We start from the raw sequence: 24,849 nt of genomic DNA, 5'->3' as shown, positions 1-24,849 counted from the left end.
AATAAACCACTCCCGCACCTGATAAAAAGTATATATATATTTAGAAAGCTTGTGAGGAAATTATTAATCTATTTTTGTTTTACTTGGATCGCTTGTCTGTGTACTTAATAAAGTATTTTCGACTGGAAACAGACTGCCTGCCTTGCTTGGATTACTTTCGAATACTTAGTAATGCTGTAGAATTATATATTTTGTATTATTACTTCTTGACTTGATGAGTTTACGTTCGCTACTTCTACTACCATTGTCTGATCTGATTAATATACAGTGATTAACTAGAAATATATGGAATGAAAATCTTCCACACAGAGAAGTTTCTTACACTGTTTTGTTTTTCAATTTTTAAGTGCAGTACCTTTGCTATTTTTTGTTACTGTCTGATGATATTTGACTATGTATGTCTTACATTTTTAAATGCTGATTCAACTTGATTCTGGCTGAGCCTAAAGATGGTCCACTTGAATCACTGCCCTATCCTGTTTAACAAATACAAGTAAATAAATACATGCAACATCAACATACTGTGTGTAGTCTATGCTGTTTGATGTATTGAAATTCCTCATGAATCATACCGTATAATAATTTATCCTATACTTTAGTCACTTTTTCTAGTGTAAATACCTATTCTATTTTATTATTACTTTTTGTATTTTTTATTGTAATCCTTTCATTTACTATGTAACAACATTAATTTTAATTTCTATTTGCTACTACTGGAGCTTTTCTCCCCGAGCCTCTACTGAAAATGGAAATATATCCAGTTAGACTAGCCTGGTTAACAAATGTAAAATAAAATAAAAATAAACATATATTTTTGTATCATTTGATCAACAAGGAAACACTTCCTAGATTGGCTGAGAATATGACCCATCACCATTTGGCAAAAAACTTAAATTCTCAAATTTACGGCTGTCCACACATCAGCTCTAATGCATGCCATGATACAAGCACACCAGGTAAACAACACTGTGTATCCCCAAAGCCCACCACTTCTTTTTTCACTACTTGCACAGTTTGAATTGCGATCCTTGCTGCCATCTGTGAAATTACACCTTTACATGCCTAAACATCAGTACACTAAGTGCTCATGTGGCTGTCAAGTAACAAGCCAAGACTTCAGACAATATAAATATAAAAATAAAATATCTTCTATTTCCTAAGCTGCAACCACATTTTAACTTATACTAACACATCTTGTAATAGTAACAACCAAGAGTACAATCTTTGTTGCCACTATTAATTTTACTGCTAATGCTTGTAAGCATGTGGAAATTATGTGAAGAAGAGATTAATAACATATTTTAAAATGTACAGTTTATTATTTCATCAGTCAATTACAAAAAACATACCTGGATCAGAGCCAAAGGCTTCTCTCTGCTTCTGACAAGTGCAGCCTCCTGCTGCAGCTCTTCCTCCACTATTGTTGCAAATGTGACTGGAGCCTTTGCTGGGGGACTGACTACTGCAGCCTTTGTCCATGGGCTGTGCAAACAAAATTCAAATTAACAAAAAATACATACATTTCAAAGATATATATATATATATATATATATATATATATATATATATATATTTACCAATTGGCATAGCTGTCACAAAAAAATAACACAAATAGGCATGGGATCCAGTGGCCACAGAATGACTTGAGATCACAACTTTAAAGCCTGTTGAAGTTCAACACTTAAAGTATGAGTTACTGATTTATAGCACTCCAGAGAGTTAAGTTGTGTAAATATACATAAATGGGACCACCTTGGGAAATGCATGGAGCATAGTGCCTATACAACATATTTAAATTCGGTAATGATATCCTGGACAAATGGGTTATACAAAACAGAAAAAAACAAAAACCCTAGAAAAAGAACAAAACAAAAACCAATAAACAAAAAGTCTTACTTATGAACTTCTGCTTTTGACACAGCTGGGAAGTTGGCCTCAGATGGGCTTGAGGTGACTCTTGAAGGCAACCTAGAAAACAATATGTTTTTTATAATTATATCACATGACAGTTTCAAGTCACATACCTTCCCCAAACAAAGAAATTCAGAATACATAAAGATCCAGCCTCTCACACTTCTGTCATCAGACAAATTACAATCTGAACTGCAAAAGACAAAATTCTAATGGTGAAACACACTCAAAAATAATCCAAAAGTGATGACAGCCTTGGAAAACAGTCCAACAAGAGTTTTATTAAGTGCTTTTTGCCCAGTTAGTAATATGAACTTCTTCAGATACCAAACTACTTCTCTCAGATTTAAATAATCCTCCCTAGTGGTCATGAGATTAACACTCAAATAAGCCTCCTCCTTCATTTTTAAATGTATATTCATATATAAAAAAACAATATGAAATGACAAATAAGACCGGTTATAAAAGTTTTGTTAAAATAAAAAAAATATATATATATAAATGTATATACTGCATATATATATATATATATATATATATATATATATATATATATATATATATATATATATATAAAATAAAACTTATCTTTCCAAACTTTTTAACTTTAGCAATAAATGGAACAAAAATTGTTCAGTCCAAGGTATTTGCCATTACAGTTCTAATCATTCTAATCTTAATGCACTAGGTCCACCCACAAAAATCAATAATACAAAATTTAAAACAATGATTCTGATTCAAGAGAACATGCTTAGCTAGTGCATTTTCAGATAATACTGTACAGACACGTTCTTTGAACTTTCTGTCTTGCCAACATAATATGCAGCACATGCTTGGCACTTAGCTAGGTAAACCACCATTTTTGAGTTACAACTGAATCTTCTATTACTGTTGAATTTCATGCCATCTACATTAAATGACTTGCCCAAATCCATACATTTACAATATGTACAAGCCTCACATCTGTACATGCCAGGATACCTAGAATTAGACACGACATTCCCTTCAAGTAGGTATTTAAGGTTCTTGCCCTTTCTGAAAATAAATTTGGGGCAATCCCCTACTTTGTCCATGATAAACCTGTCCTCAATAATGAGGTCCTAATTCTTAATAACAATCTGCTTCATATATGCAGAATCTGGACTAAATGTCATGATAAATCCCATGGTAAAATTGGTATTATTGGGGTTGTTTAAGTCAGTCTGTGAATTAAAGGGATGGATTAAAGGGATTTCATTAGAAGTGAGGCCAATCAATTTATTGCTCAAAAGTGGTTTATAAAAAAACAATTTCTTTTGGCCCCTATCTCACATACTAAATCATCCAAGAAGTTTTTTATATATGAATATACATTTAAAAATGAAGGGGGAGGCTTATTTGAGTGTTAATCACATGACCACTAGGGAGGATTAGTTAAATCTCAGAGCAGTTGTTTGGTATCTGAAGAAGTTCATGTTACTAACTGGACAAAAAGTTACAATCTGAAGCTAATCATGTGTCTCACACAGCTAATAATAATGCAGTGTATGGCATCTACTGGTTAAATGGAAATGTACAGTTGTGTTAAGTGGAACTTAACCAAACAGCAGATGTCTTAACTGGACACTGTTGCAGCAGCCTAAGCTATTTGGGTTAAATCATGCAAAGGATATGACCAACCGGACAGCTTTTTAAAGCTTAGACGTGCCTTCCAGGTCCTTTGTCAGGATATTGAACAAAACTCCATACAAAAGGCTGACTGCCAAAACGTATTCATCTACAGAGCATTCACATTTTTGATGAGTCTTATGTTCTATTAGACACAAAGGTCAAATTTCATGATATCTTTTATTATGACTCTGAGTCAGAGGAGCTTAGTGAAATAGACTACTTCAATTTCCATATGGTTAAAAGACTGAATTTTAAAACTGGTTTTGTCCTTAGTGGGATTTTGTGAAGAATAGAAGTGATTTAGTTTTATTAAAGAGCAGCAGTAGTTTGGCATTGTGCAGCCAGACTTTGACTGATGGGAAAACATCTTGGGTAATTTGGGACTAGTTGTGATGGGTTGTTTGAAGTACACACGAGTATCAAGTCATCTGCGTACTGTATCAAACTGGCTTGGCTGGTAGCAGTGTTGAAGTTGTTAATAAAGATATTAAACAGCAGGGGTACTAGGACTAAGCCTTAGGGGTATACCTGTGTTGACAGGCAGGTAGAGAGAGAGAGCATGTTCTGCAATTTGACACATTGGTACTTTCCTAATATGTAGCTGTTAAAGCACTATAATGTGTTTGGCAATAGCTCAAGAGATGACATTTGAAGTAGGAGTTTGATACTACAAACTGTGTTGAATGTTTTTGAAAGATACAAGAATATGGAGACTAGTTATCCAGAGTCTCTGCACGTGTTTATGGTTGCCATGAGGAATATTAATGTGGTTGTTGTACTATGGGGCATGGTGGAAGCTATGCTGTGTGGAGGTTAAGAGCTGATGTTGGAATAGACAGTGGGCAATTTGTTTATGAAGGCATTTTTCAAGAATTTTGGACAGTGGTGAGAGTACAGCAATGGGAAGGAAGGAAGTTAGGTAAATCTACTGAATTTCCTCCTTTATGTAAATGTATGATGTGTGACTTTTTCCCCAGATAAACAGTACATAGACCTCAAGCACAGATCTGTTGATTACGATGGACTCAGGGTAGGCTACTGATTTAGTGGTCATTTTGAGGTGTTCAGAAGGGAGGTTGTCTGAAACATAGCTTAAGTGTGAGTAGAAGTTTTTTTTTTTTTTACAGTGGATGTAGATACAGAGTTTATATTGAATACATTTATTTGGGCTACACTGACTCTTTTTGTGTGTTGAGTGATGGAGCGGTATAAGATGTGCTGACTGGTGGTGCAGTGATAGTATTTGTGGAGAATTGTTTACTGCTAGGGTTTTGATAATGGGGAGTGGTGGTATTAGTTTCTGGTGTATTGGCGTGTGTGTGTGGGGGGGTTGTTAGATTTGCTATGTTTCTATAATGCAAGTACTGAAGATCGTTGCAATTTCTAGAGGGAAACTGCTCTGAGAAGGGCTAGGTACCTGGATTTTTTGAATAGACCAGAATTTCTTAGGGTTACTTTTACGGTTTAATTGGAGTTGGCTATACTACTGTTTCTGTCCTAATTTATCTTTGTAATAAAGCAAAAAAAAAAAAAAAAAGTACTCTGTATGTTAGCAGAGTAACAGGTTTTGTTTTTGAGCTAAGATTTCCAGGCTTTGTCTCTATTTTTTCATGATGACTTTGCTTAGATATGATAGTTGGGGAGAAAGATTTGTTTTGAGTAGTTTTTTGTTAGGTGTTGAAAGGAATGACTGCATCATCTACAAGAATTTTTAAGTGAAACTGGTTAGCTGGTTTAAGCTGATGAATAAGTCTTTACTGAAATTTTGGCGATTTTGTGATAATTTTAGTTGGTGTCAGTTGTGTCAATGGGAGATATGTTTACAGGCATAGACAGAGAGGTGATCACCAACAGTCTTGATAGGTGCCAGTGGTTGTATACATACCAAGATCCAGTCTAGGAATGCGCCTTTGTCTTTGTTACTGTTGTATCTTGTAAGTAGTGTTACAAGTTGTGTAAGGCCACAAAGGCTTATACTAGAGGAGGGGAAAGGAATAGTGAAGCCTAGCCAATAAATGTTGACATCTCCTAGTATAATCTTTTCAAAAGCTGCAATGTTAACTGCCCAGGAGAAAATGTTTGCGTACAGGGATGTTGTTTCCATGGGAATATAAATGACATTACATACATATTTTTGGTATTAACTTTAAGTAGTGATATGAGTATTTCAGAGTTTTGAAATTTGGGGATGCAGACTGACTAGGGGCCGATACTGTTGTGGCCTGGAAGAAGAAGGGCAATTCCACCTCCTTTTTATGGTGTCTGCCCTTTCTAATTATGGTATCTCTAGAGGGAAGCATTTCTGTTTCCTTTATTTTAGGTCTGACACAGGTTTCTGTAATGGTGAGGACATTAGGGGTGTATCAGGATAACAAGGTATATCGTTCAGTAGTTTTGGTAGCTGGGCTTGGTTTGGAACTTGTAGGGGAGACTGTGGATAGGTGTGGATTAGGAATTGTAAGGGGGATATGGTAGATGGACCTAAGTTAGAATGGATATCACTACATAATGCAATGATAGTTGCAAAGAATGTATGTTTTATTTTATGCAGACGAGAGGTAGCATAATATTTGATATGTATAATAAATGCATAGACAGAGATGGTACAATTGAGGAGATAATGTTAGAATAACTGTTAGTACTGATGACAATGATGGGAAGGGTTGAAGAGGTTTAAGATTGAGGTACTAGTAAGGTACATAGAGAGAATGACAAAAGAGGCAGTTATCCATAGTGATAAGTAGCACATTTAAGAGGTAAGTGCATCTGATGGGGGATTATAACGTCTACAGAATGCAGACACAGATGAAGGGTGTGAGCTGAACTGATATGGCAATTAGTTTTTAGATGGAATTCTAGGGCTACAAAAGCACCTCTCCTATTACATAATTTCTAATGACTAATGAGCTGATTAGTTTTTCTTGTTTTTTTGTCGGGATTAGCTGTGTGGGATGTAGGGGTGGATTCTGTATAGAGATAAAAGTAGAGAAGGGGAGGATGGAATGAGAGATAGGGTAGAACAGCAGAGTGAGCCCAGGTGTAGAGAAAGCGAATGGATTCAGTTTAACCTTCGAAAACAAGAACAGCTACAAAAACAATTAGTTTTGTTTTGGGACAAACTACACTTTAGAGAAGGTTGAGTACTTGAGGATTAAGTTTAAATTTGTTGCAGGCAGAGTGAAACCAGGTGTTAAGCTTACTACCGTGCAGTAAACCATAGTTTTGACTAGGTTGGCTGTAAACAACTAAGGGTGCGCTCAATATCAAACAACATACTGAAGCATCACTTAGTGTACACTTCAAAGGCAAAAACAGTTGTAAATCATACTATGGAATGACCTCTTATTTGCGTCTTCTTTTTAACATTAATTATTATTATATAAAAAGAATGGAATGCATTCCTTTTTGCTTTGTTACTGTAAATAAAGTAACACTAAAATTTCAGGGTTTTATTCATCTGGGAGGCTGTGCTGATCTGGTATTTTTTTTTCTGCTCTTGCTGGTCTTGCACTGTCACAGGTGCTGGCATGATGTTCTCTTGCATGCAGCACTGCTATATTACTTCAGCTTTCATAGAAAACAACCTATGCAGGGAAGTATGCTGAATACACAAATGAGCAAAAAGAAAAATTGTAGTGCTCTTCCACTTATAAACTACAATTAAATGTCTATATATTGCCAGTGTACTGCCTATGCAAAGAAAACAAAAGTACAGTTGTGTACCTACCATAAATGTAATGTTCGAGTGTATTCACTGTTGCGGTCATTACAATTGGGTTATCCTGCTGGCAGGCTACCCGCAGTCGGCCTGAATTCCAAAGTCCTGGTCTGGCGTCAGTTGCTGTTGCCTCCTCCCTGACGTCAGAGCGTCAGGGGTATAAAAGATGCAGCTGACACCATTTTCTTCAGTTTTTCTTGCCCCAGATGTCAGGTGCCCCCAAAAGGGTAGGCTATTTTATGCCAATAAACATGCATGCAGTAAAGTAAAACTCTACCTTCATCTACAAGCAAATACACCACGAAGGTTGTATAGAATAGAGAAGTACAGATAAGACCCAGCAAAGGAAAGGGGGATGGTGGGTGGGTAACCTGGAGTGCAACAGTGAATACACTCGAACATCTACATTTATGGTAGGTACACAACTGTACTATGTTCATTGTGTTTCACTGTTGCAGTCATTACAATTGGGTTGAATCTCAAAGCTAAGGTTGGGTGGCTGTGGCTAAATAGGATTAGGAGAGGCTATGAGGCCCTGCAGAACTGCAGTGGCAAAGCCTGCTCTAGATTTAGAGTAGAGAGGTAAGTCATAGTGCTTTGTAAAAGTGTGCACTGAACTCCAAGTTGCAGCCTCTAAGATGTCTTTGGTTGGTAATCCTCTGAGGAAGGCTGCTGAAGTGGCTGTTGCTCTGGTTGAATGTGGCCTAATGCCCTTAGGCACTGATTTGCCATGCTGTGAATAGCAGAAATGAATGCAGTGGCCTATCCATTTTGAAATAGTCTGCTTTGAGATGGTCTTTCCTTGTGATCCTGCAGCATATGCCATGAGAAGTTGTTCAGTCTTTCTGAAAGCTTTGGTTCTGTCCAAGTAAAAGCGTAGCTGCCTGTGAATGTCCAAAGAATGCAGAAGTCTCTTACCCTTATCCTGTGGGTTTGGATAAAAGGTAAGCAAATGAATTGTTTGATTCAAGGCCACACTGGACACTACCTTAGGCATAAATGTCGGGTTTGTCCTCAGAGAAACCCTGTCCTGATGGAAAATGATAAAGGGTTCCACAGCCATGAGTGCCTGTAACTCTGAGACTCGTCTTGCAGAGGTTATTGCTAGGAGCAGAGCTGTTTTCCAGGATAAGAATTTTATATCAGCTGTAGAGGCTGGCTCAAAAGAAGGCAGTGTGAGTTTTTCCAAGACATAATTTAGGTCCCATGCAGGTACTGGTGCTCTCCTTGGAGGTCTTATGTTTTTGGCCCCTCTGAGGTACTGCCTTAGTAATGGATGAGAAAAAAGAGGTGGTTCTGTATTGTAGTGAGCTGAAATGGCAGAGGCATGAATCTTAATTGAGGAAAAGGATAGGCCTTTGTCCGGCATCTCAGTTAAGTATTGTAAAATCTGAGGAATATTTGGAACAACCGTGTAAATCCCTTGTGCCTTGTTCCAAGCACAGAATCTCTTCCATTTTTCTGCATACGATTTTCTGGTGCTAGGCCTCCTGGCCTCCAAAATAACATCCATCACTGATTTAGACAGAGGCGTGTTGTGAATGGTTACATTATCCGCCATACTGCCAGGTTTAAGGTCCTGAGTTGGCTGTGCAGGGTCTGACAGTTTTGTTGGGTCAATAAGTGAGGAATCTGAGGCAATGTCCAGGTTGGGCATTGAGACAAGCTCTTTAGGATTGGGTACCAGTGCTGGTGGGGCCAGAATGGGGCAGTCAGTATCATTTTTGGCTTCTCTTGTCTAACCTTTAGGAGTACCTTGGGGAGGAGAGGCAGTGGGGGAAAGGCATATACTGTTAATTTTTTCCAGCTGAAAGATACAGCATCCACTTTCCATGCTTGCTTGTGATAAGTCCTTGTGCAGAATCTCTGTAGTTGGCAGTTGTGAGGTGAGGCAAATAGGTCTATGTCTGGGCATCCCCAGTTCCTTGTTATCATGCTGAAGACTTGTGGATCCAATTTCCACTTGTGGGGATCTATTAGGTTTCTGCTTAGTTCGTCTGCCAGAGAATTTATCCTTCCTAGCAGGTAATGTGCTTGCAGATGTACTTGGTAAGTTAATGTTGTGTCCCACAAAGTCGTGGCTAGTCTGCTGAGGAGGGTAGGAATGTGTGCCTCCCTGCTTGTTTATGTACCACATGACTGTAGTATTCTCAGTCTTTATCAATAGTTGTCCTGGATGAAGCAGATCCTTGAAGGCTGTCAGGGCATTTTGAACAGCTAGCATCTCTTTTTGATTGATATGTAGATGCATTTGGCTTGCGGGGCATGTGCCCTGAATACATCTTCCTGTCATATGGGCCCCCCCAGGCATAATCTGATGCATCTGTTGTTAATGTCTGCCTGGCTGTGGGTAAAGTGAAAGGCTGTCTCTTGTTGTGGTGACAGGCCTCTGCCCACCATCGAAATGCCTGTCGCAGGCAGGGAATGAGGGTAATTTTTGTTTCCAGGCTGTGGCAATGTTGAGTCCAAACACTTTTTAGATACCATTGTAGTTTCCTCATATGCAGTCTTGCATATGGAATTAACAGAATGCAGGATGCCATGAAGCCCAAAGCCTGCAGAATTTTTCTTGCAGATAACTGGGTCTTTGTTGCCAACATTTTGAAATAAGTAGTCAGTTGTCTCTGTTTGTCTGCCGTGAGATAAGCCATCTGGGCAGTTGTATTTAAGCTTGCAACCCAGGAATATTACCTCTTGTGAGGGAACTAGTTTTGATTTCTTTTCATTTACTGTGTACCCTAGGCATGTTAGTAATCTTTTTACAAATGCCAGATGTTGCAGTAGAATGTCCTTGTTCTCTGCTTGAATAAGGCAGTCGTCCAAGTAAGGATATATTTGTATTCCTCTTTGTCTGAAAAATGCAATTACTGGTGCCAGGCATTTTGTGAAGACCCTGGGCGCAGTAGATAAGCCAAAGGGCAGTGCAGAGAATTGGTAGTGCATTGAGCCAGCTATAAATCTAAGGTATCTTCTGCATGAATGTCTTATTGGGAAATGTAGGTATGCCTCTTTTAGGTCTAAAGTCACAAGCCATGCCTTCTTGCCCAGCATGGGCAGAAGCTGCTGCAGCATCAACATTTTGAATTTCGGAATATCCAGAAATGTGTTTAGAACAGACAGGTCCAGTATTGGTCTCCAGGCATTGTCTTTTCTGGGCACCAGGAAGAGTCTTGAGTAAAATCCTAGTCCCTGCTCTTGCTGTGGTACTCGCTGAATGGCCCTCATGTCCATGAGGGCTGAAACTTGTTTTTGTGCCTCTGCCCATTGATTGTGTGGCAGGTCTGACATTCCGTTCGCCCTTGGCAGGGTGTGAAAATGGAACCTGTAGCCTTGAGAAACTATATTCAGGACCCATTTGTCCTGGGTGATCATGTGCCAATTTTGTGAAAAAAGTGCTAGTTTTCCTCCTAAAGGGGCTGCCAGAAGATAAGTGCTTGGTGCTGGCAGGGGAAAGTCATTGAGACTGTTTCCTGTATGGCTGTGATTTACCTTCTCCGCTTTTGGAGGTAGAAGCACTCCATTGTTTAGACCTGTATGAGCCCTGGGGCTGGGATCTGCCTCTGGGGCATCTGTATCTGCCTCTTTGTGGCCTGTCTGACACTGGAAAGACCAATTCTTTGCAGGCCAGTTCCTGCTAAATCTGGGAGGTTGTACCTGTAAGAAATCCTTGACTGTTTGCATAGATTTAGCTTTGTCCTCCATTTTCTTCAACACCTCTTCTGCTTTAACACCAAACAAGGTATCATGCTGTAATGAAGCATCTAATAATTTAGCTTTAACATGATCAGGCAGATTCTGTTCCTTTAACCAAGCATGCCTCCTAATGACAGAACCCGTAACAGCGGCCCTGCAGGAGGCCTCCAGAGAATCAAAACCACATTGCAAAGTATGCTTTCCCACTTGTTCAGCTGCATGCAATGAATCCTGCATTTCTTTGTTTACTGCACATTCAGAATTTGTCAACATTTTCTGTTTTAGTAGTGACATAAGATACTGTTGATATTTAAGCATACGAAACTGACAATTTAAGGCCATTACAGCCAAGGTAGCAGAAGTGTAAATCTTTTTCCCCCATCTGTCCAAGGCCGTTGAATCCCTATCGGGGGGATAGGGTTTTTTGCAGTGGATGCCTTGACCCCTTTGGGACCCTGAGATATAGTTTCTGGGTCAGCAGCAGGGTTTTTATAAAGAAATTTATGTGAATCAGGAACCCTGTAGTATCTGTCTGGCTTAACAGGAGCTGGTGGTAAAGAGTCAGGAGTGAGACTGGACTCTATAAATACATCATCTACAATGTCTAAAACAGGAGGAATAGCAAGGGGCCTGTGCTGAGGTAGTAAAAGAAAATCTCTGAGCCTTTTCTTAGATCCTGAGTAATCTTGGCTCTCCCAATGAAAATGCTCCCTCATAGTATGCAGGGTCTCCCCAAAAGAATAATCTTCAGGAGGAGAGGCTGAAGGGACAGATTCTTCAGCATCAGAATCCTCATAGGGAGGAAGAGAGTATCCCTGTTCAGAAGAGGAATCAAAGGAAATGGAAACCTGATCTGAAGATTCCCCCTGATCAAAGTAATTAGGTCTTCGGCTATTTTAAGCATCTGTTTTTTAGGCATGGAGGCCTGTCCAGGGGAATTTTGTACTTGTTTCTTTGTCTTTAGAGGTGCTTTAGTCTTTGCCTTTGAAGCTGAAGTAGTTTTCACCTATAACTGTGTAGGCCTGAAAACACCCTCAGAAGCCGGTGCCTGCTCAGAGGCTCTGGACCCATCTGAGGGAATAGTTTCCGAGGGTCCAGTACCTTGAGTTTCCAGTGGCCTAGTCGGCTCCATGTGGGAGTCGGAAGCGGCCTGTGGCTCTGAGGTAGCGGGCATCAGGGGCTGCGAAAGTGCCTCACTGAGAACCGGCGACTGGCCTAGCCGAAGCCTTGTCATCGGTTTTGGATCTTGGATGCCTGTCCTTTTCTTTGTCTTTGCGCTTATTATAAATTCCGGTAGTCGGCTGTTCCGACGGCATTATATAGTTAAATCTTCTGCCAAAATAATGAAATGCAAAATAGTACTAATGCTTAATAGTGCGTTGGTTAAATCTAGCACAAAACCAACAACTAGCAATGTCGTGGTCAGTGCCTAGGCAAGGAATACATGAAAATCCTTATGAGGTATTTGCTTCACACAAGAAATACAATTATTAACTTTTTCTGACATCGGTCTGGAGCAAGAAAAAAGTTTCCCCAACAGGGTACTTAGCTTTAATGAAGACTTCGGATCTGAAATTCGAACTTGAAAATCTCAGGAGTTGGCCAACCGGCACTTGCGAACTGCTTTTGCTTCGGGCACCGCACAGCAAGAAAAACTGAAGAAAATGACATTGGCTGCATCTTTTATACCCCTGGCGCTCTGACGTCGGGGAGGAGGTGACAGCAACCGATGCCGGACCAGGACTTTGGAATTCAGCCCGACTGTGGGTAGTCTGCCAGCAGGTTAACCCAACTGTAATGACTGCAACAGTGAAATGCAAACATTTACATAGGGACTCCTCAGAGATCTTCTGTTAAGGATGGTACCTCATATTAACTGTACTATCTTAGGTCTGTGAGGGTCACTTTTGCTGCAGTTATCTATTAATGATGCAAAGTAGTGCCAAAACCTGTCCTACCCCTGGACCAAGCTTTTAGCTTGCAAAGTTTAGTGAATGTATGGGTAACAGTCTATGCTGCTGCCTCTAATTTACCTAGAGTAGATAACATTTGTAAAGTATGTTCCTAGGTTTATAGGTGTGTACTAGGTTAATGACCCTGGAGCCTTGACAAGCCTAGCCCATAGGATTACCATGGCATTGTGCCACTTGACCTTAGTTCCCAGTGCCTCTGTCGAGTAGAGCCACTGGAGTGATCCCCGGGGTGAATTTTCTATTTCCCATCCACTCATCAAGATTTCTCTTGAAGAGGGACAATGAGGTGCTCTGTTTGATATGTATGGGAAGTCTATTCCATAGCATGGGCAGTCTCTATATTAAGAGCCTATTCCTCCAGTACGTTCTTTTGATTGTAGTAATGAGGTTGAGGTCTCTGGAGCATGTGGTATGGAAGGATTGGGAGTTCTTTAGATGTAGCATTTCTAACAGAGCTGAGTTAGACATGGCTTTGTAAGTCTAGCAGAGACCACCTCTTAAGTAGGGGATATGAGACAGAGAATAGTTGCAGTTTTTTGAGTATGTCCATATAAGTGTTTAAGACCTAGGATCTTCTTTGTGAGGTACTTTTGTGGCCTCTCCAGTTGTTGCAGGTGTCTAGTGAGGTACATGCCAAATGGGGCATTGTACTCGATGACTGGCCTAATGAGGGAAGACTAGAGAGAGACAATGACCTCTTTCTTCCTGGATGCAAAACCCTTAGTAATGAGATGTGCCACAAAGAAGGACTTTCTGACCACAGTGGCAACGTGGTGGTCAAAAGAGAGGTTGCGGTCAACCTGTGTTCCCAGATCTCTTATAAGTCCTTCTGTGTTCAGTGGACTACCATCAATGTGGTAATTCATGGGAACCAGGTTTTTCCCAAAGGGGATGACGACACATTTTTTAACACTGAGCTTAAGGCCATGGTTCTGACACCAGTCATTGGTCTCAGTGAGGCCTTTGTGTAGGATGTCAACATCACTTGGGGAGTTCATAATAGCTCTCAACTTGCAATTGTCTGGGAACCTTGTCAGCCAGACTCCCTTCGTGTTGGCCTGGACTTCAGAGAAGTAGATACCCAACAGGAGAGGACCCAGGATCGAACCCTGTGGGACTCCACTCGTGACAGGTCAGCAGTATGACTTGGAGTCCGCTACTTTCACACTGTGGGTTCTATCTGTGAGCTAGTTTGCAACCCACCTAGTGATATAGGGGTTGATGCCTAGCTTAGTGAGTTTTTCTATGATTCCTGAGTGGGGAATGGTATCAAAGGCCTTGGTCAGACTGAGGTAGGCTGTATGAACCACCTTGCCTTCATCCACAGCTCTGGTGACGGACTCAAAGAAGTCGACCAAGTTGAGCAGGCATGATCTACCCTTCACAAAAGCAAACTGTGTGGGATCCAGAGTTTGGAGATTCCCTATATCCTTGTTTATTAGGTCCATGATGATGCGTTCCAAAGCTTTGCATATCAGACATGTCAGGCTAATGGGGCGATAGTTCCCCCTCCTTTGTGGAGAGGGATGACAGCAGCAGTGCGTCATTCGGAAGGGACAAAGCCTGAGGTGAGGCTGTGATTGAACAGGGCACACAGGTGAGGTGCCAGTTCACTCTGTAGTTCATGTAGAACACAGCTGGGGATACTATCAGGTCCCATAGAAGCTGTATTCTTGGCCTTGGACAGTGCTGTTTTAATCTGTGCAACAGTAATACTGGGTGCATGGCAATCTACTGGTATTGTGATTGGTCCTTTTGGGGGGGGGGGGGTAAAGTTGGCACTGAATCTGTCGGCCAGTATACTGGCAATATCTGTTGGTCAATATAGAAAGTACCACTGTGCAGTAGCTCAGAGCAAATCTGGGTATTGCCATGGAGATTCTTTACATAACTATAGAAGGCCTTGTGGTTGTCTTTACTATCTGCTCCAATTCTGTTTTCATAGCTAGCTTTAGAGGATTTGATGAGGGATCTCAACTTTTTGTTGAGGCTGATGGGAATTTTTCCAGTCTTGGGACTTCACCTTATTCAGCATTGGTTTCCTCCTTCTATTGCAGAGTTTGTCTATGGCAAGAGACCACCAGATTGGCTTCCTTTTTTTGGAGGAGAACATCTTGGTTCTATTGGGTATGGCGAGATCCATGCATTTGTGTACGTGTTCGTACAGTGCATTGGTGTATGATTCGATGGTCATACAACTATTCTCCATTTGCATGGGTGCCATGAAGTTAGCCACCAATGTTTTTAGGAGCCCAAAGTTAGCTTTGGAGAAGTTTTTCATGGTGGTTACCTTTGCAGGGGTGTGGGTGGGTGGGAGGGATGTGGATTTCCAAGGTGATTAGTTTGTGGTCGGAGCTAACCAGGGAGGAGTTGACTATTTGTGTAGAGCAACGGTTGTCCATGTTAGTAATGACCAGGTCAAGGATGTCACTACCTCTAGTGAGCTAAGAACGAGCTGGTCCAGGGCATTGGAATTAATGAATTCCAGGAAACGTTGGGCAAGTGTATTGGTACATGAGTAGTTTTCCCAGTTAATGGAGGGATAGTTGAAGTCGCCCGGTATTAGTGTGTTAGGATGGACCCTAATATTCTCCTGGGTGCTTAGGAACATGCAGTGCGAGTCTTGGGACATGGTTGAGTATCTATAGCAGGCTACAACCTGAATCACTGTCTTACCCAATGTTAGCTGCACCTGAATTATCTCTGATGCATTATATTGGGCTACCAAGAAGTAAAAAGCCAAGTCCAGCATGCTAGTATCTTCCTAAACGAAAGAACAACTGATTAGATCCACTCAAACTCTAATAACAGGTAGTAGGAATCTCCACATAAGCAGCAAAAGGAACCATGATTTCTTTAAAAATATTTATTTTAAGCGTTTTTAGTCTGCTTTAATCTGCAAGACTTCATCAGACATCATCTTTGATGGATCTAATTAGTTGTTCTTTCGTTTGGGAAGATACTAGCAAGCTGGACTTGGCTTTTTACTTCTTATATTGGGCTACCAGTCTGGAGGTGTGTGCATCCTTTATGAATATGGAAACAGCACCACCTTTGGAGCTTTGGTCCATGTTCTGGGGCCGAAAGGTGTGGAATGAGTTATAGCCTGGTAGTGCAAAGGTGCTTTCTGCTGCCTTGAAACAGGTCTCTGTTACAACACAGATAACAATGTTCTCCATTTTAAGGAGTGCTTCGAGCAAGTGCATTTTGAGATTTAGACTTCTAGCGTTGAGCAGCATGACCCACAGATTGCATTTGTTTGTAGTTGTTATAGTGGTAATTTGGTCTTTGGAACACTGCCTAAAAAAGGCACTACAGGGGTGGCAAGAGCCTTGGCCAGTATCTGGAAGCCCAGGGGTGACAGATGCAGGTCATCTCTGGCAAAGCATTGAGCAGTGTCAATCATGTCATCCCAGGCAGGTAGACACTAGATCCCCTTAGAATGATATCAGAAACTTAGCCAATTGTTGAAATCAATAATTTTCTGCTTGTACTGTGGCATCATTCTGGGTGATGGTAAGATGCTGCTCAGGGCTAGGGTCATACCTGCATGGGCTACATAATCCAAGAGCTCCTCCATGTCTCTTTTCATGTAGTCCAGGGAGGTACATCTCAGGTCATTCACACCCACATTTACAATGACAGAGTCATATTTGTACCTGTTGTTGAGGGACTTGAGTGTGTGCATTATGTGGCGGATCCTGGCACCTGACAGGCATCTGTTACTTTCTCCTTATTCAACCTAGTGAGTGGGACATCAATGTGCCTCGCTATCGAGTCAACTATGACTAGTGTGCTGGGCATGCTGTTTTGCCTTAGGGGCATTGGATGAGTGGCACACTGTTTCGGAAAGTTGTATGTCTCGTGATTAGTGTTTTGTTGTGGTGGTTGAGTGCGTTTCTGCCTTGGAGGTCTCTGCTGTTTGGGTAGATTTTTATTGAGAGCCTATGTGAAGGTGGGTGTGTGGTTGTGTTTTTATGTGAAGGCAGTGCTGGTGTGTGTTCTGGATGGCTATGTGTTCCATGTGGTGTGGTGGAAGTACTGACCTTCTCCTCCTTGACCAGCTATTCCGGTCTTGGCTGGAGAGTGTGTGGCTTCCAATTTGGATATATAAGTGCATCTCTCAGAAGTCTGAGTATTGGGAGGTAAGAGGAGAGGGTTGTCGGTGTACATGAGGCAGTTGCTTGTTAAGTATAGCTGCAGCTGTTACAGAATAAGGCTGAGCAGGGCCCTGAAGAGCTTTTCTGTATTTAGCATAACATAACATATGTAAGTTAGCGCAGAGGATTCAAGCTATGAGCTGCTTCATGTGGTACAGCATTTGATTCCCACAGCCTCAATTTACCAATTTTCTAACCCTGAGCAAATCATTTAACCCCACAGTGTTTTGGGCAATTGAAAAATTGAGCAAGTCTCCTCAATGGTCTCTCTGATTGCATGTCTAATAACTTCCTATGAACATATACGGCTGTACAACAAACTAGCCATTTTGACAGTGTTCTTTTTGCAACAAGCAAGCCATCCTTTCCTTTTTGAAGGCAACAGAGTGGAATACATTTTCTTACTGAAGAAGCAGCAGCAGCTCCAGCTCTTCTGGTAGGTACAACACTTCAACTTTATGTGAACCTCTAAGGTGTCTATCAAATATTTCTCAGTATGTGGTAATTAGGATAACATAATATAAAGTACAGTTTTGTACCTACCATAAATGTAGATGTCCGAACTGGATAGCATCTGCAGTCATAACAAATGGGTTGTCCTGTCGTCAGGCAGCCCTTCGGTCGGCCGGATTCCAAAGTCTGGGTCCGGCTTCGGCTGATGTCGCACTTCACCCGATGTCATCTCTGCTGGTCTTCGGGTATAAAGGCATCAGCCGACGCCATTTTCCTCAGTGTTTCTTGCCCCAGATGCCAATTGCCCTCTTGGAAAGCTAAATTTTGGGTAAAAGCCAATGTTTCCAAAATAGTAGAAGGCAAACACAAAAAATAAACATGTATGTACATATATACAAACAAATACACCATAAGAGACTCCCCCCCCCCCCAGCTAGCTATTAGGAGGGTAAATACCCTAGGAGTACCACAGAGGGGAAGGAGGGAGGGTAATCCTGACTGCAGATGCTATCCAGTTCGGACATCTACATTTATGGTAGGTACAAAACTGTACTATGTCCTTCATGGATGCATCTGCAGTCATAACAAATGGGTAGAATACCACAGCCAAACTAGGGGAGGAGGAATAAAAATTATGGTGTAGTCAGGATCCCTTGCAGTACAGCAGTGGCAAACCCTGCTCGGGATCTAGAATAAAGAAGTAAGTTATAATGCTTGGCAAATGTATGCATGGAGGTCCAAGTAGCCGCCTCAATAATGTCCTTGGTTGCCACTCCTCTTAAGAAAGCTGTGGTAGTGGCAGTAGCCCTTGTAGAATGAGGTCTTATGTCCTGTGGAATTGGCTTTCCATGGTAGGAGTAACAGAATTTTATGCAATTTCCTATCCATTTGGAGATTGTCTGTTTGGAAATTGCTTTTCCTTCCCTTCCTGTTGCATAGGCTACAAAGAGTTGGTCAGTTTTTCTGTTACCTTTGGTTCTGTCCAGGTAGTAGCGTAACTGTCTATGTACATCCAAGGTATGCATTATTCTTTCACCTCTGTTTTGTGGATTGGGAAAGAAGGTAGGTAGGTGGATTGCCTGGTTTAAAGACACTCTGGATACTACCTTAGGCATAAATGTAGGGTTAGTTCTCATGGACACCCTATCTTGATGGAAGATTAGGAAGGGTTGCACTGCCATTAAGGCCTGTAGTTCCGAAACCCTCCTTGCTGAAGTAATAGCCAGTAGGAAAGCAGTTTTCCATGACAGGTGTTGTAGATCTGCTGTTGCTGCTGGTTCACATGGAGGGAGTGTCAATTTTTCTAGTACAAAATTCAAGTCCCATGCTGGTAATGGTGGTTTCCTAGGAGGTTTTACATTCTTGATCCCTCTGAAGAACTGCCTGAGTAGAGGATGTGAAAAGACAGGAGGATCAAAGCTGTATTCTGCTGAAATAGCTGATGCATGTATCTTGATGGAGGAATAGGACAGGCCTGTATGTAGAAGCTCTGCCAAGTACTCCAGAATGTTAGCAATATCTATGTTTGACACATCTTTTCCTCTTTCAGTGCTCCAAATGACGAACCTTTTCCATTTTCCTGCATAGTTCCTTCTTGTTGAAGGTCTGCGGGCTTCAAGGATAATGTCTTTAACCCTTTGTGAAAGGTCTGGGTTAGTTACTGCTATGTGATGTTCCAGGCAGTCAGTTGCAAGGTTTTTAGGTTTGGATGTATGATGCTGTAGTTGTTTTGAGTTAACATCAGAGGCATCAGGGGTATTGACCACATTTTCTCCCGAGACATGCTCCTCAGCAATGGGTACCAGTGTTGTCTTGGCCAGTTCGGAGCTATCAGAATTATCCTTGGACGTTCTTCTTTGATTTTCAGTAGTACCTTGTGTATCAAGGGAAGAGGTGGAAATGCATATGCTGTCAGGCCTTTCCAGCTGAAGGATAGAGAGTCCACCTTCCAAGCAAATGGGTGGAATGTCCTTGTGCAGAATTTTTTGAGCTGGTGATTTAGTGGGGAAGCGAATAGATCTATTTGTGGCATTCCCCATTTCTTTGTGATGGCCTTGAAGATGTCCGGGTGTAGCATCCATTCGTGAGCATCCGAGGTGGTTCTGCTTAAAATGTCTGCTAGGGTGTTCTCTTTTCCCGGTACAAATATTGCCTGTAACTGGATGTTGTAGCTGAGAGCCAGATTCCAAAGGTCCAAAGTCATTCTGCATAGGGGGTAAGAATGAGTGCCTCCCTGTTTGTTGATGTACCACATGACTGTGGTGTTGTCTGTCCTTATCATCAGATGGCCTTCTGTGAGGAATGGTCTGAATTTTAGGATTGCCAATTTTACTGCCAGCATCTCTTTTTGGTTTATGTGCAGGTGCAGTTGGTCTTGAGTCCACAGTCCTTGCACGCATTTGTCCAGCATGTGTGCCCCCCATCCTAGGTCTGAGGCGTCCGTTGTGATGGTTTGGTTTGCTCGAAGTTTGTGGAAGGGTAAGCCTGGGTTTGACTGACATGCCCGAGCCCACCATAGGCACTCCTGTTTTAAGCATGGGATTAGTGGTATTTCTGTTTCTAAGCTGTGCCTGTGTTGAGACCATAAATTCTTTAGGTACCACTGTAACTTTCTCATATGCAGTCTGGCATGTGGGACCAAGATTATGCATGATGCCATGAAGCCCAAGGCCTGTAGAACTTTTCTTGCTGTTAGTTTGTTCTGCTTTGTTAATGCCAAGAAGTAAAGTGGAAGCTCTTTTTGTTTTTCTGTAGTTAGGAATGCCATCTGTTTTACTGTGTCCAATTCTGCGCCCAAGAAGGTTCTTGTCTGGGATGGTATCAGCCTTGACTTTTGTAAATTGACTGTGTATCCCAGGGCTTGTAGCAAGTAAATGACCCTTTGTAAATCTGTTGTCAGCTTGCTTTTGTTGTCCGCTTCTAACAGGCAGTCGTCCAGGTATGGATAAATTTGGATTCCCTGTACTCTGCAGTGAGCGATTACTGATGCCAGGCATTTTGTGAATACTCTGGGCGCAGTAGATAAGCCAAAGGGCAATGCTGAGAATTGATAATGCTCTGATCCTGCAAGAAATCTGAGGTATCTTCTGCAATTTGGTCGAATGGGGACATGCAGGTATGCCTCCTTGAGATCTAGAGTTACCAGCCAACACTCCTTGCCCAGCATGGGAAGAAGTTGCTGTAGGGTCAGCATTTTGAATTTTGGGACAATGATGTATGTGTTTAAGATGGACAGGTCGAGAATAGGTCTCCAGTTTTTCTCTTTTCATGGTACTAGGAAAAGTCTGGAGTAGAATCCTTTGCCCTGTTCTGTCATTGGTACTCTTTCCACAGCTCTCATTTTTATTAATTCCGCTATCTGGTGCAGGGCTTCTATTTTTTGATTTGGGGGCAGGTTTGGCATTCCTCTTTTTACTGGTAAAGTGTGGAAGTGGAACCGGTAGCCTTGGTCTATAGTTTGCAAAATCCACTTGTCTTTTGTGATGTAGTGCCAATTTTTGGAGAATAAGGCTAACTTTCCGCCTAATGGTGCTGCTAACTGCTCCCTGGTAGGCGGAGACAGAGCCAAGTCACTGTGATTGTCCGGTTGCAGTGGCAGTGGTTGTGTCTGTGCCTCGGTTATTGCCTTGCCACTGTCGTCCTCTGTAGGCACCTCCTCTGGATTGATTTCTGCCCCTAGAGCGTCTGTTCCTGCCCCTTTGTGGTCTTGTGGAGTCAGGAAAGGACCAATTTTTGGCAGGCCAGTTCCTGCTAAACCTTGGGGGCTGAACTTGTAGGAAATCTTTAACTGTTTGTACAGATTTTGCCTTCTCTTCCATTTTCTTCATTACCTGCTGGGCAGGTTCCCCAAATAGACTGGTCTTATCCATAGGAGCATCCAATAGCTTAGCTTTAACATGATCCGGTAAGACCTGTTCTTTCAACCATGCATGCCTTCTTATCACTGTGCCAGTCATGGCTGATCTAAATGAAGCCTCCAGTGCATCATAGCCACATTTTAAAGAATGGTTACTAACCTGTTGGATGTTATTCACCATTTCTAATACATTTTTCTTATCTAAAGATTCATCAGAGGACAGCTTTTTAATTAACTGATCAAGCATAAACTCTTGGTATTGGATCATGTGAAACTGACAGTTTAAAGCTCTAGCTGAGAGAGTAGCAGAGGTGTAGACTTTTTTCCCCCATCTCTCTAAGGACCTGGATTCCCTTTCAGAGGGAATAGGGTTTTTTGCTGTGGTCGAGGCTACTGCCTTAGGCCCCTGGGATATAGTTTCGGGGTCTGCAAGTGGAGCCTTGTATAGGTAGTGATGAGTGTCTGGCACCCTGTAAAATCTATCTGGTTTGGCAGGGGCTGGAGACAAAGAATCAGGTGCAGTGCAGACATCATTAAATGCATCGTCCACAACAGACAGGACAGGAGGTATAGCTAAGGGCCTATGTTGTGGTAAGTGCAGGAAAGTCCTAAGCCTTTTTCTTGAATCAGAGAAATCTTGTCCCTGCCATTGGAATTGTTCTCTCATGGCATGTAAGGTTTCCCCAAAGGAGAATTCCTCTGGTGGAGAGGCAGCTGGAATGGATTCTTCAGCATCTGAGTCTTCATAATTGGAAAAAGGAGCCTCTGGCTGGTCTGTAATGTCTGAGTCATCCGCAGAATCATCAGAGGACACAGGCTCGGGGGGCTCTGCCCTAGGTCTCTTTTCTGGGGGCTGAGAGGCCCTGTCTGGGTGAGATTGGGATCCCCTAATTAAGGATATCAAATCTTCTGCCAGAGTAAGCATTTGTGAACTGGAAGTGGGCCTGAGTGAGGGTGGTTTAACAGGCACTGATTTAGCTGTTTTGGCTGCTTTAGCCCTGGCAAAGGCCTTAATAGACATGGCTGCAGGAGGCCTTGCAGCACCACGTGCTGGGGTAGAGATATCCAAGGGGATGGTGTCTGATAAATCAGTAGGAACCACAGTTTTAGGTAAAATTTCTGAGGCCGATTCAGGTAAGGTAACAGAAGCCTCAGTAGTAGTCATGGATTCGGCTGAAGATTGACCAGTTTTCTCGGTTTCGGCCGAAACTGAGACACTCGCGGCTTGCTTCACCGTGGTTTCGGCCGAAACCGCGGACCGCGAGTGTCGGTCTTTTTCTTTGCGTTTTTTAACAATTTGGGTAGTCGGAGGATCCGACGGCATAATGTACGCAAAATCTGAGCCGAAAAACTGTTCAGCAAACTCCGACCGACGCCTAAGCGTTCGTCGGTTGAAGGAAGCGCAGGCCGAACAGGCTGCTACGTCGTGGTCTGGGCCTAAGCAAGGCAAACAGTAAGAGTGGAAATCTTTATGAGGTATTTGTTTCCCACAAGTTAAACAGTTATTGACTTTTTCTGACATCGGCTGAGGCAAGAAAGAGTCCCCAACGGGTACTTAGCTTTTTAGAAGTCTTCGAAGTAGTATTCGGTAGTAGTAATCTCTGGATCTGACCGACCGGCACTTGCGAACAGCTTCTGCTTCGGGCGCCACGCGGCAAGAAAGACTGAGGAAAATGGCGTCGGCTGATGCCTTTATACCCGAAGACCAGCAGAGATGACGTCGGGTGAAGTGCGACATCAGCCGAAGCCGGACCCAGACTTTGGAATCCGGCCGACCGAAGGGCTGCCTGACGACAGGACAACCCATTTGTTATGACTGCAGATGCATCCATGAAGGACATCATGTGAGCTGACTCGTTCAGAGAAGTATAAAGATGCATGAGAATAGTTACCATAACTTAAGTTCAGACAATATGAGCAATGTTTAAGTACATACATAAATGAATGCAATTCAACCATGGACAGATATCAAGTCTTCTGGCAAGATTTCAGGAGCAGCAAGATATATCCTAGACCAGGCACAATGTTACAATCCATAGAAAGGAAGTCGGGTGGTAATCTGGCTATAAAAGAAAATGTAATATTTCCCTTTTGCAAAGCAAATAGGTTATCAGTTTTACAGAATTATTTTGTTCTCTATAAGAGCTGTCTTTGCACATAAAGTAAATATAGGGTTCTCTCATAAATTCTGTAGTCTGGGAAGAACATTGGGAGTTAGATGATCTGATTCAGGGCCAAATTCAGCAACCATTTTAGGCATAAAAGAGAAGATGGTGTATGCAAGGTTATTTTGTATTGAAATGACACCAAGAAGTGTTCCTTGTACATTAATACTCATAATTTTAAGACATAACGTGCAAAGGCGACGGTCATCCAAAACAGTGTTACAAAAAGACAGGAAGTGGACAAGGCATGAATCTGCTTGCTTACCGGATGTCTACGTTTTCTAACATGTACTTAAGCTTCCTTGGTGGAGCCGATTGTTTATAGGCCAAAGGTGAATCGTGCTCCTCAAAAATTGCTTAACAAAAGGTCTAGGAGTAAAGGGGGGACTGATGGGTAGGCAAGGCTGAAATAGCTAAAAAGTGAAGTTTTACAGATGTTAAAGGTAAGCAAAATAGTAAAAATGTGATATATTCCAGGACTAGTGACACTTTAGCCTCTTTGTGGTCAAAATTTCTAGAGTGGCACTAGAGAAACAGTTCATGGGTAGGTACTAGGTTATCAGCCCTGGTGGTTATATAAGCCTAGCCAAAAAGGTTCCCCAGCTTTTGCCACCCAAAAAATTATTTTCCTGTGCCCCTGTCGAGCACTGCCGCAGAAGTGATCCCTGGGGTGAATTTTCTATTTCCCATCCAGTCGTCACGATTTTTCTTAAAAAGGGCCAATGAGGAGCTTTGCTTGACATGAATGGGTAGTTTGTTCCAGAGTATGGGAAGTCTCTAGGACAGGAATCACAACATCTGAATCACATAAAGGACGTCTATGCAGGAAACAGTGAGGATAATGATGTCAAGTTAGGGAATAACTAGCAAAGAAAATAAGATAAAGCAAAAGGGGAATAAGATTTATATGTCGCAGGGAGAAGGCAGAGTTTTTTTGGAAGATGAAGAATAAGAAAGGAAAAAGCAAGAATGAATGACGCTAGAACAAGCCAGTCAAGGGATAGAAGAAAGAGAAAAGGGTTGGAGACAGGACAAAAAGATCAGCAGGGCAAGGATCTATTAGCCAGAAACGTGCAAAAATAATAGAGGATACTGACAACTGAAGGCAAGAAAAGCAGCCATGTCACATTTTCTTCAAAATGTTTATGAAACAATGGACAAGTGTCAGCAAAAAGACTGTCGGGATTTATAACAGACTTTTTGGGATCTTTTTTTGACTCCTTGCAGTTGACCATTAGCTGCTTCATGATCCTCTTCTTGTTCATTGGGT

The 24,849-nt window shown here is 41.9% G+C and overlaps 1 protein-coding gene across 1 annotated transcript in view; it reads right to left on the bottom strand.

Annotated features, from left to right (window-relative positions):
- The window catches only part of IBTK (inhibitor of Bruton tyrosine kinase), a 1,862,448-nt gene that overhangs the window by 82,736 nt on the left and 1,754,863 nt on the right, over window positions 1-24,849 (bottom strand). Inside the window, exons 27-28 of the mRNA XM_044074098.1 lie at window positions 1,897-1,968; window positions 1,350-1,482 (exon numbers count right to left, since the gene is read on the bottom strand). Coding sequence (XP_043930033.1) covers window positions 1,350-1,482; window positions 1,897-1,968 — 205 coding nt within the window. The remainder of the gene's footprint in view (window positions 1-1,349; window positions 1,483-1,896; window positions 1,969-24,849) is intronic.

Source organism: Protopterus annectens, chromosome 1.part1 (genome assembly GCF_019279795.1).
Source record: "Protopterus annectens isolate FY-2018-M chromosome 1.part1, PAN1.0, whole genome shotgun sequence".
NCBI lineage: Eukaryota > Metazoa > Chordata > Ceratodontiformes > Protopteridae > Protopterus > Protopterus annectens.
This window is presented reverse-complemented; position numbering and strand designations above follow the sequence as displayed.